This window comes from Vipera ursinii (genome assembly GCF_947247035.1).
Source record: "Vipera ursinii genome assembly, chromosome: 10".
Taxonomy (NCBI): Eukaryota; Metazoa; Chordata; class Lepidosauria; order Squamata; family Viperidae; genus Vipera; species Vipera ursinii.
Window position 1 is genome coordinate 1100480 of NC_139520.1, and position 12016 is coordinate 1112495.

The 12016-nt window shown below is 39.4% G+C and overlaps 1 protein-coding gene across 5 annotated transcripts in view; it reads left to right on the forward strand.

Moving 5' to 3' along the window:
• CNOT1 (CCR4-NOT transcription complex subunit 1) overlaps positions 1-12016 on the forward strand; it is a 160559-nt gene that overhangs the window by 99768 nt on the left and 48775 nt on the right. For 4 of the 5 annotated variants that reach the window (XM_083370494.1, XM_083370496.1, XM_083370498.1 and 1 more), the window contains exons 22-29: positions 1936-2014; positions 2821-3051; positions 4005-4145; positions 4819-4998; positions 5598-5714; positions 5859-5969; positions 10537-10614; positions 10948-11125. In XM_083370494.1, the coding sequence (XP_083226620.1) occupies positions 1936-2014; positions 2821-3051; positions 4005-4145; positions 4819-4998; positions 5598-5714; positions 5859-5969; positions 10537-10614; positions 10948-11125 (1115 nt within the window). The remainder of the gene's footprint in view (positions 1-1935; positions 2015-2820; positions 3052-4004; positions 4146-4818; positions 4999-5597; positions 5715-5858; positions 5970-10536; positions 10615-10947; positions 11126-12016) is intronic. The other variant, XM_083370497.1, reaches the window with a different exon arrangement.

Here is a 12016-nt window from a genome sequence, read left to right on the forward strand (position 1 = left end):
GCGGGTGCTGCAGGAGGAGGCATCAAAGCCTGTAATGAAGACTGCTGAACTTTAGTTGGTTTTGAAGCCATTTTAACACCGCTTAATTCTATTGCGCACTTTCACTTTCCGCACCACTTGCAACTTTTTCCACAAAATACTCGTGAGTTAAAGTTCAAATACTTGCTATTACAGCATTCTCCTGCACAGCTCTGCCTGCATCCAAGTAATCTACAATTCACTATCAATGGCAGGGATGGTTGCAGCGTCCTGCTCTGCTCCAAAGCCTTGGAGCAGAGGCGTCCCTGAGTCCGGAGCAAACTCAGGCTTCGGGTGGGCTCACACCCTTCAACCACCAGAGTTTAAACTCTGGCGATCTAGGGGAGCTCTATCCCTGCCTAAGCACTCACCCCCTCCTCTTTTCCCGAGGAGCAGGTTTCCGAGCCGCCAAACAGCTGATCGTCGCTGTTTTTGGCGGCTCTACGGAAAACAGCAGGGCTGACAGTCGAAACGGCTGACATCAATGGAGCCTTGCCACCCGGAAGCCTATACATGGTTGTACTTTGACAATAAAGGTTCATTCATTCACATGGGTCATTAAGTGAGGACTTCAGATGTTCTGATGGCTTCCCCATTCACTTTGCTTGTGGGAAGCAGGCAGAGAACTTAAGAAATGCCAATCACAAGGCTTCAGGGATGCTGTGTCAGCCAGAATTCCAAGAACACATTGTAAATCCCCTCTCATTCAGCGTGACCATAACTTTATAAACAGTCGCTAAACAAATTGTTATAACTTGAGGACTACCTGTAAATTTATTGTGATTAAATAAAATATTTAATTTCTACATGAGAGCAAATCTTAATTCAGTAGTGCTTTGAATTCAGGTGGTTTAAAACATTTGACTACTGTTTACATATAGCTAGTCCTCAACTTATGATCACAATTGGGACCAAACCCTCCTGCTAAGCAATGTGGTCATTAAATGAGTCACACCTGATTTTATTACCTTTTTTGCCACAGTTGTTAAGCAAATCCAGTTTCCCCCATTGACTTTGCTTGCCAGAAGCCCCCTTGGAAGGTCACAGATGGCAGTCTTGTGACCTCGGGATGCTGCAACTGTTGTAACTGCACATCAGTTGCCGAGCATCCAAATTTTGATTGTGTGACCAAAGGCTTGTTGCAACAGTCAACAATCAGTCATAAATCACTTTCCTCAGTACTATGACAACTTTGCTGAGTTGTTAAGCAAACTGTGGTTAGTCAAGGATTGCCTGTAAAGCATTTGTAGTCCATACAAGATTGTGGGGTCAGAGCAAATAACATTCTAAACTGCCAGCAAATTGCCAGGCTGCATTGAGGTACTCCATTTCGCTTCGTAAGGTCATTATGACTTGGATGGGCACTGGGATTATTTTATTGTTGGTTATACTGAAATGAAAAGAAGCGTTCTGTCCATATTGATCTCTGCAGAGGTGGTCTTTGCTGAAGACTCCAGTTACATATGACAAATCTATTACTGTAGCTGTATTTTACTTGCTATGATATGTACCTTTTGCCTGATAAATTGGCTTGTTTGCTGTAGGTTATTCCTTAGCAACATGTAGTCACAATTATTAGCCCAGTCTTTTTAAAATAATTGTTGGCAAAGGTGTCTGCAGAATCCGATCCTTTCGTTGAAGTGATCAGAGCAGCATTGAATCATTGTACCATCATGTTCCTTTACGTATAATGACATCAAGGTGCATATACCAAAGAAGAAGACCTTGTGTTGTAATGCCACAATACTGCTTTTGTTGCTTCCCTCCTTGACCTTCCCTCTCAGGGGTTACTTTTAGTTGCTGCTCAGAAGGAAAACATTCATGAGGCAATGGCATAGCTGTTTTTGCAAAGATTGTGCTAATAGTTGTGGATCAGACTGTTTATTTCCTACTACTAATAGCTAATTTTATTGACAGATTGAAGGACTACCCTCAGTATTGTCAGCACCTGGCTTCTATTAGTCACTTTATACAGTTCCCTCATCACCTGCAGGAGGTGAGTGTTAACAAATTTATGGAAAGTGAATCAACAAGGGGGAAGCAGTATGAAACAAATTAGGCTTGGGTTCAGTAGCGCTTGAAAGGGCATGTAAGGATTTGTAAAAATGCTGTGCAACAAGCTTTCATACATTAAAGGGGAAGAAAACAGGTTCTGCATGGAAAATTGCCCTTATTTTTAATTCTGTGTATTAGAGTTACAGAACAGCTAACTTGCCTTCTCATTTTTGCCAGATGTTTCATAAAGAATTATGAAGGCGGTTGCTGGCACAGTACCTGCCAGGTAGAGCAAATGCCTGTTGCCCATATTTAGGTCCTGAAAGCAGCCAGAACAATGGAGTTAAGCTTTTGAATGTAGTGCAATGCTACAAGGACAGGAGGTGTAGGACCTCTGCATTAATCTTATACCAGTTGGAAGGGTTTCTGTGTGCAGTATTGCACTTTTATATGTGATTACAAACATATAAACTATAAAGATTTCGCTATTACTTCAGAATTCCTGTACTCATCATTTGTCCAAAATTGAAGTTTGATTTTGGATTGTTTGTTTGCTTTCTTGCAGTTTGTAAAAACTTGCCTTTAGTATTTGCCGACTTTGGTATTCCTGCTGGTAGTTTGAGACAAATATATATTTGCTGATGCTTTATTCTATATCAATGATTGCATGATCTCTGGAGATGCCATGCGTGAAATAATTATTTTATTTATACAGTAGTCACATCAAGATTAGAAATTTCTGCAAGGGCTTTTAGGATTAAGATTTGTTGTATGTGAATTTTAACAACTTTTCCTTGTCTGTCAAAGTACATTGAATATGGACAGCAATCAAGAGATCCTCCCGTGAAGATGCAGGGGTCCATCACCACGCCTGGAAGTATTGCCCTGGCCCAGGCTCAGGCCCAGGCCCAGGCCCCAGCAAAAACACCTCTCACTGCCCAGGTTAGCACTGTAGTCACCACCGCCACCACCACCACCACTGTGGCAAAGACAACCGTTGCGCCTGTGGGCCGAGTCAGCTTCAAGAAAGATGTGCCAGTAAGTCTTTGCTTACATGCATTTGGCAGGAAGCACATAGAGAAGGTTTGGGATAAGTGAATGCAGTTGTTCCTTTAATGCTTTTCAGGTGGTCCTCCACTTACCACCATCACAGCATTCCCATGTCACATGGTCAGAATTTGGGTGCTTGACAACTGGTGTATATTTACAACGATTGCAGTGTCTCAGGGTCATGTGACTGCCTTTTGCAACTCCCAGCCGGCTTCTGGCAGACAAAGCCAATGGGGGAAAGCGGATTCACTTAATCATTGTGTAATTCACTTAACAACTGCAGTGATTTTTTTAACAAACAAAATAGGTCATAAAATCAGACGTGATTCACTTGCTGCCTTGCTTTGCAGCAGAAACTGATCTCAATTGTGGTCATAAGTTGAGGAGTCCCTGTATATAGTTAAGTCCTCTCAATTGTATTACTTATGCCAATTATTGCCTACATTCTGCTCCCTGCCTGCCTTTTTGTTTTGCAGCTCTTCAAATATTTTATCAGTCTTCTTGCTTTAAAAAAAAGGGTGGAGATACTTCAGGTGAAAGTGTCCCTCTGTCGTTCTCCCCCAAATTCCCAAGGAATCTGGCCACGAGAAGGAGAATTGATTCTTTTCCCATTATTGGCTCATTTCGTGTCTTTGTGCAGAACCAGAGATAACAGCAGTTAAGCCAAGGAGGATCTGACTGGATTTCTTGACACATGCTTTCATTGGAATGGTGGAAGGGTTCCCTTGAACAGCTTGATTACATGAATCTAGCAGACAACATTTGTTGTTGGCTCTCCAAGGGAGGATTCTGACTTCTGTTCTCCGCAGTGAAGTTTGGCATCAAGGCCTCTCTGAATCGTACCATTTTGGGACTTCCTGTTGTCTAAAGAATGCCTGTGATCTGTTGCATTCTTAACTAAATAAACTCATACCCTTTCAATGTGCGTTTGTCTTTTGCAGCCTTCTATTAATACAACCAACATTGATACTCTGCTAGTGGCCACAGATCAAACAGAGAGGATTGTAGAACCTCCTGAAAATGTGCAGGAAAAGATTGCTTTTATCTTTAATAATTTGTCTCAATCCAACATGACTCAGAAGGTAAATATCGCACAAATTTAGCTCTTATTTGGAGGGGGAAGGAGAGGGACTTCCTGTATTACAGTCACATACAAAGAAAGGAGTGACTAACCAACCTGATATTGTTTGCACATGTGAAAGCTTCCTTTTCCCCATCACCCTTCTGTTCTTCCCGGGTTGTTATTTGTTATTTTCTCACATACCCAAATATTTTAAGACTTTAAAAGTTATCCTAGGCCAACTTCCTGTAAAGCCATTTTATTTGCAACTGATGAGTTTTTAAAGTTTCTGTTCTGTAAGCCTTCATTCTGTCAGGGCGCATAAGCAAAAAGTAACACAGTTGTGGGAAGACCAAGGCGCCACAAATGCTAATATTTTTTAAACTTGTTTTTAACTTTTGTATTTTGTTTTTTAATTACCCTGTAAACCGCCCTGAGTCCTTCGGGAAAGGGCGGTATATAAATGTAATAAAATAAAATAAAATAAATAATATCAAAAAGTTCCAGCTTTTAAATACCTTGACATAATTTGTATTTAAGTAATTTATTCCAAACAGAGTACATATTCTAGCAACTTACACTTTTTAGAAGTTATTGTTTTGTTTCAGATCTTTATAATCTATGAGTTGGGGAATCATTTCCAGTCCTATTACTTCATTAATTCCTTTCTGTTTCTTGTTTGTTTATGGAGCCAGGTTGAGGAATTGAAGGAAACGGTGAAAGAAGAATTCATGCCTTGGGTTTCGCAATATCTCGTGATGAAGAGAGTTAGCATTGAGCCAAACTTCCATAGTCTCTATTCAAATTTCCTTGACACTCTTAAAAATCCAGAATTTAATAAAATGGTTTTGAATGAAACATACAGAAATATCAAGGTTGGTGTCATACACAGCCATATTTTCATCCTTGTGCTTTGCAAGAGCAGACCAATTGTGTAACAGATAAGGAATGCATTAATTTAAAGTTAGCAAATCATTCCTTATGATTTAGATAATGTAACATACATAATTCTTCCTCCAATTATTTTGTTGTTTATAGTGAGATATTAAGATATCAGCTTCATCCAATGCAAATTGGAATATTACACAGAAATAGAGATCTCCCATGTTCAAGCTGGTTTTAGAAAATGTCAAGAAATACAAGGCATTATTTATAATTGAGAAAACCAAGAATACCCAAAATAAGTCAGTTCAATAACAAAGGCCTTTCATTGTGTCAATCACATCAAGTGTGGAATGTGCTTATAAAATGGGAACCCCAGATATCCTCTTGAGTAATGTATTCACAGGTCAAGAAGCCACATAATGGCAGAACATAGTAGTGTGGCCCCAAAGGAGTGGGTTGAGGTTGTATTCTTTATTCAGTCAATATGCTGAATAGCTCAAGCAAATCTGACATGATAGCTCAAATCTGCTATCATGTCAGATTTGCATTCCTTCTTGTTGACAGAAGCTCTCTCTTGGAAAAAACATAGGTGCTGCTTACTTCAGATAAAGCTGCTGCTAACTTCTCAGACCGTTCATTGCTGAAGAACCTGGGTCACTGGCTGGGGATGATAACACTGGCAAAGAATAAACCCATCTTGCATACGGTGAGAAGTGGAGCATCCTTGCATATTTTCTCGTTTCCTGGTTTCTGCATTCACCTACAAACACAGCATGTATAAAAAAGAAGTAAAATATGCAAAAGAAACCAATTTAGCTTCTGACATTGTCTCATTATTTCTTTATTTTAGGACTTGGATGTCAAATCTTTGCTGCTAGAAGCTTATGTAAAAGGACAGCAGGAATTGCTGTATGTCGTGCCATTTGTTGCTAAAGTATTGGAATCCAGCGTAAGAAGTGTGGTAAGTCTAAAGCACAGAGTACTTAGAATGCAAATTACATATAGAAGCAAGAATCTTCCATAATTTTCAGTGCTTTTAATAACTTCAATGGTTCCTAAGTCTCTTGTGACATGTCAGTGATGAGATCCTGAAGTTGGATTTGAAACATTGTCTTAAACAGGATAAGTTCCTGTTACTCACCCCAGCTTCTGCTAAGCTAACTGTTTTTTTGTGTCAGAAGCATCACAATTAAAATAAGACATACTATACAACAGAATAGAATAGCATAGCATAGCATAGCATAGCATAGCATAGAATAGAATAGAAGAATAGAATATCTTTATTGTCATTCTGTGACTCACAACGAAATTAAGTAACATAACATTTAAAATATAAAGTACAAGATTAATATATACAGGTTAAACAAATCTTGCCCAGAAACTAGCAACATTAATTGCATTCTATCATGCTTCCAGGAGGTCCTAAAGTATACCCTGGTCAGGACATAAAGGGCAGGTATACATACGTATTGTGGTTTGCATGTCAGCACAGTTGCAAAGAGCAGAAGCAACCTGATAGCCCCATTTGTTCAGTTGGTCTCTGGATCTTGTACCCATGCACAGTCTATTCAATGATTTCCATACTTTGCGGTTTTCGCCAGATCCAGGTGCAAGCTCCTCTGTTGGTTCTATCCAGTGTTGGTTCTTTGTAGCTTTCTATAGGTCCACTCCACTTTCAAATTCTTTAAAGTTTTTCGTTGACCTAAGAAGCTTTTCTGGATTTTAATCTCTAATGAGCTGAACCTAGCAGTTCAAAAGCATGCAAATGCGAGTAGTTCAATAGTTACCCTTCCGGCAGGAAAGTTACTGCATTCTGTATTTCATGGTGGCCACATGATGACAGAAGTGTCTCTCAGACAATGCAGGCTCCCTCAGCTGAGAATCAGAGATGAATACTGCCCCCTTGAGTCAGTCACGACTGATACGGGAACCCTTTAAATCTACTTAAAACCCACCATAATGTTGAAGGCAGAAAGGCACAATTCCACTCATACTTTAAAAAATGCAGATGAACCAAGAACACAGTATGCAGTACATTTTGCTTACACCCCAAGGTTCTGAAGGAACTGGCAGATGTGATCTCAGAACCACTGAACTATATCTTTCAAAGATCCTGGAGCACTGGGGAACTACCAGAGGATTGGAAAAGAGCTGATGTAGTTCCCATCTTCAGAAAAGGAAAAAAAATGGATCCAGGAAATTACAGACCTATCAGCCTGACCTCAATACCTGGGAAGATTCTGGAAAAGATAAACAACGAATCAGCGAACACCTAGAGGCAAACAAAGTCATTACTAAAAGCCAATATGGGTTTGTCAAAAACAGATCATGTCAGACAAATATTATTGCATTATTTGACCAAGTGACAAAATTAGTGGACCAGAGGAATGCTGTGGATATAATTTACTTGGACTTCAAAGTAAGACATTTGATAAAGTAGATCACAACCTACTACTTGATAAGATAGAAAAATGTAGGTTAGACAGCATCACCACCAGATGGATTCATAGCTGGCTGACAGGCCGTACTCAGCATGTGGTCCTCAATGGAACTACATCTACATGGAGGGAAGTGTGTAGTGGGGTGCCCCAGGGCTCTGTTCTGGGCCCAGTGCTCTTCAACATCTTGATTAACGATTTGGACAAGGGAATAGATGGGGAACTCATCAAATTTGCAGATGACACCAAGCTGGCAGGAATAGCCAACACTCCAGAAGATAGGCTTAAGATACAGGAGGATCTGGACAGACTTGAACACTATTATTATTATTATTATTATTATTATTATTATTATTATTATTATTATTATTATTATTATTATTATTATTATTATTATTATTATTATTTATTATTATTTTTATTTTTATTTTATTATTATTATATTAATAAAACATGAAACTCAGTCAACTGAACATTCAAATTGACTGGCACTAATGGTTGACACGGGTTGCTGCCAGCGTCCTAGGTATCAACCAGATATCTCCTTAAAATGTAAGATGTTCCAAGTAGCGTAGTTTTTTGTAGCTTTGCTGGAGTTATTGCAGGAAGCTGCAATTTCTTGATGTATTTTGCAAAGTTTTTAGACATAGTTCCCAGTTTCCCGATGACAATGGGTATCACTGTTACACGTTTCATCCAGTATCGCACAGTTTCGATGGCCAGGTCGCAGTATTTCATAATTTTTTCCAGTTCTTTTTCTTCGACTCTGGCATCTCCTGGTACAGCGATATCAATCAGCTGTACGCTTCGGTTCTCTATGACTGCAATATCTGGCGTGTTGTGTTCCAAATGGCGATCTGTCTGTATTTGGAAGTCCCATAAGATCTTCACCCTCTCATTCTCAACAACTTTTTACACCCTATGTTCCCATGACTTTTCGGACACAGGCAAATCGTATTTTTTCAACAATGCCCAGTGGATTAGTTTAGCAACTTGGTCATGTCTAGCTTTGTAACCAGTTTGTGCGATTTTGCTGCACTCACATATTAAATGTGATACAGTTTCAACTTTGTCATTGCAAAGTCGGCAATTTGGATTGTCAGTAGATTTTTGTATCTTCGCTTTCATGGCATTAGTTTGTAGTGCTTGTTCTTGAGCAGCCAGTATTAAGTCTTCTGTTTCTTGATGGTTCCCATCTTGAGCCATGCCCATGTCAAGTTGTTATCACATTTTCCTTCAATATTTTTCAAATGGTGTCAATGCAAAGCTTTGGTTTTCCATCTATTTAATCTGTCATCCAGCCGTTTTTCCTTATATTCTGCCTTTGTTTCTGTTATTTTTATAATGCTCTCTGTTTTCACAGCCTGCAGCAATTTTTCTGTACTTTGATTTACATAGTCATTCAAACTTCGTTTTCTTCTACAGTTTGGTGGATTTGCCGTAGCCCTCTGCCTCCTATTCTTCTTGGCAGGTGCAATGTGTCAATGTCACTTCATGGATGTAGAGCGTGTTGCATATTCAAAAGTTTACACGTATTCCGGTCTAGGTGTTCCAATTCAGTAAAAGTCCAGTTGATAATTCCAGCTGGGTAGTGTATCACTGGGACTGCCCATGTATTAATGGCTTTAATTATATTTCTAGCATTCAGCTTTGATTTTAGTATTTAGCAGACTCTCCTGATGTATTCCTTTTGTTTTGAGTCTTTGACTTTTCCATTCAAGATGTTATCTGCTTCCAATTTGTCTAGGTATTTGTAACCATCATCCTTTGCTAGTGCTTTCATAATACTTCCGTTTCCCAGTTCTATTCCTTCTATTTTTCCCATTTTTCCTCGCTGCATGGCTAATATAGCACAGGGGTGTCAAACTCAATTTCATTGAGGGCCGCATCAGCATTGCGGTTGCCCTTAGGGGCCTGGTGGGTATGGCCAGGGTGGGAGTGGCCTACTGGGTGGGCATGGCTAGAGCGCGTATGGCCTACTGGGTGGGCATGGCCAGCTCTACATCATTCGCATCAAGGGTGCCTATGGGGGCCTGGGCAGGAGTGGGACAGATCTGAGGGTCTCTGGCAGAAGGAGGGTCTCGGCCAGGGCCAAGGCAGTGGGGGCCGTTCCCTCACTGTTTCCAGGATGGCTTCGCGGGCCACATGAAACCACTTCGCGGGCCGGATCCAGCCCCCGGGCCTTGTGTTTGACATGTCTGATATAGCACATTTTCAAAGTCCAAAGTCCATTCTGATGTCGCTGCTAAACAGTTGAACTGTGTTGAGTATTGATTCAAGTTTAGTATGGCTTTTCGCATACAGTTTTAAGTTATCCATGTATAGTAGATGGTTTATCTTGCCATGCTGGCTTGAGACGTGGTATCCCAGTTTTGTGTTTCGTAATATTATTGTCAATGGACTTAATGCGATGTTGAACAGTAGTGGTGAAAGTGAGTCCCCTTGGGAGATTCCTCGTCTGATGTTGATTTCACCAATGTTCTCCCCATTTGCTGTTAGAACTGTTCCATTTTTGCATATTTGCTTTAAAAAATATACAGATGTTTTTGCTGATTCCAAAGGGCGGGAGTGGAAAACCTCTAGATCTGCTAACTACAGCCCCCATCACTCAATATCTTCAGCATTTCAGACTGCAGTCCTGAAAACATTTGGCAGACTACTACTCACCTCTGGCTAAAATTATGCTGCTCCCTTTTTAATATGTAGTAGTTGATTGGGGTAGATTGCAAGAGCGACTCCGAAATATAAAGTTATCATATTTTGTCTATATCTTAAATTATTGTACATTATTACAATTTCATTTTAGATTGTATTTTATTACTATTTTATCTTAAATTGTATTTTATTTTAATTCCATTTTAAATTGTATTTTATCAAATTCCATTTTAAATTGTATTTTATCAAATTCCATTTTAAATTGCCTTTATCAAATTTTAGTAACAATTTGTTGCTGGAACTTTGCACTTTGATATGGCCCAAGGGCTAATCAATAAAGATTTATTAAATGTAGTAGTGTCAACTCTATTTTATGTTTCCCAATGCTATTCTTAAAACCAGGATGCTGATTTTATCTTCCTTCTCTCCTTGTAGGTTTTCAGGCCCCCAAATCCATGGACCATGGCAATAATGAATGTTCTTGCAGAGCTTCATCAGGAGCACGACTTAAAGGTAAATTGTGTTTAATTTACTTATACTTTTACCCTTGTTTAGAACATGAATTTCCTTCAGGATTTGAACTCAACTGCTGAATGTGATTAAATCAGATCAAAATATTGGATGAACAATAACCCTGCTGAAATAGTTGCTAGCAGTTATAATTCAGCTACTTCTATTTTGTGTTCCTAGCATAATTTAGATTTAATTTTCTATGTAATCTTATCTTGAAAGAAATAATATTTTTTCAGAGTATGCCATGATTTGGAATGGTAGGTTGGCATAATTGTGACAATATAGCTTAAAATAATTACATTATGAAATCTGAAATGATTAAATATTGTGCAGCTGAATCTGAAGTTTGAAATTGAAGTGCTCTGCAAAAACCTGGCCCTTGACATCAATGATCTAAAACCTGGTAGTCTCCTAAAAGACAAGGATCGGTTGAAAAACCTTGATGAACAGTTATCTGCTCCAAAAAAGGATATAAAACACACAGAAGAGCTACCACCAATTACTACTACCAGTAAGTATCAGAATAATTTTTGTCTGCACTATGCTAACACAATTTGTATTTCCCAAAGTGATGAGTAAAACAAGGTTGTTCTCAGATTATTCTTTGTTAACAATTGTCACTAGTCTTATGCACCAGCTTCGTTTGAAGCTCAAAATACTTCAAAACAAAACAGAAGGTCTGCCACCATATTTTCGTCTCTCTGCTGCTTGGTGGCTCTGCATCATTTGAAGAATTTCAAGCTCTATTGTAAGGACCCACTTCAATCTACGTCTTAAGGAAACAGAACTCTTGGAAACGGTTTCTTCCAACAGCAATTTTTATTAAGAGAAATTGACTGTAGGCATGTTAGACAGGATATGAGGGATCCCCCCACCATTCAATGTTTTAAAGTGTTCCCAAGCAGCCGCCCACCCTGCAGTTCTTCTGGGTGATTCAAACCTGCAGATTTCTAGGTGTTAACGTCAGGAAAGTTAACATCAGTCTGGCTCCGTTGGCATGATCATTCAATCCTCTTATTACCCAGAGGTGTTGCATCTTTCCCCCTCCCCTTTTGCTGTTGGTAAAGAGGAGAGTTTCAGAGTGGCACAGGGTGAAAGACCACATTGTTATGGTTAGCAGACCCCAAGTGAATCAACAAAAGTTTACTTTGTAGTGAATAGAGGAAGTGAAAGTAATAAAATCCCCATGCATACCCCCTCTTCCCAGGAGATAGTAAGGATTGGTTTTAAATCAGAGAAGATGGATAGAAATGAAATATAACTGGATTCTGACCACTATAAACATATGTAGAGAACAGGTCAATCCAGGGCTGATGGCCTCAAAGACTTACCTTCAACATGGAATGAGTGTGCCTCCAAATACTACTTGCAGGGAACAATGGCAGATCCTAACCTCCTGTTT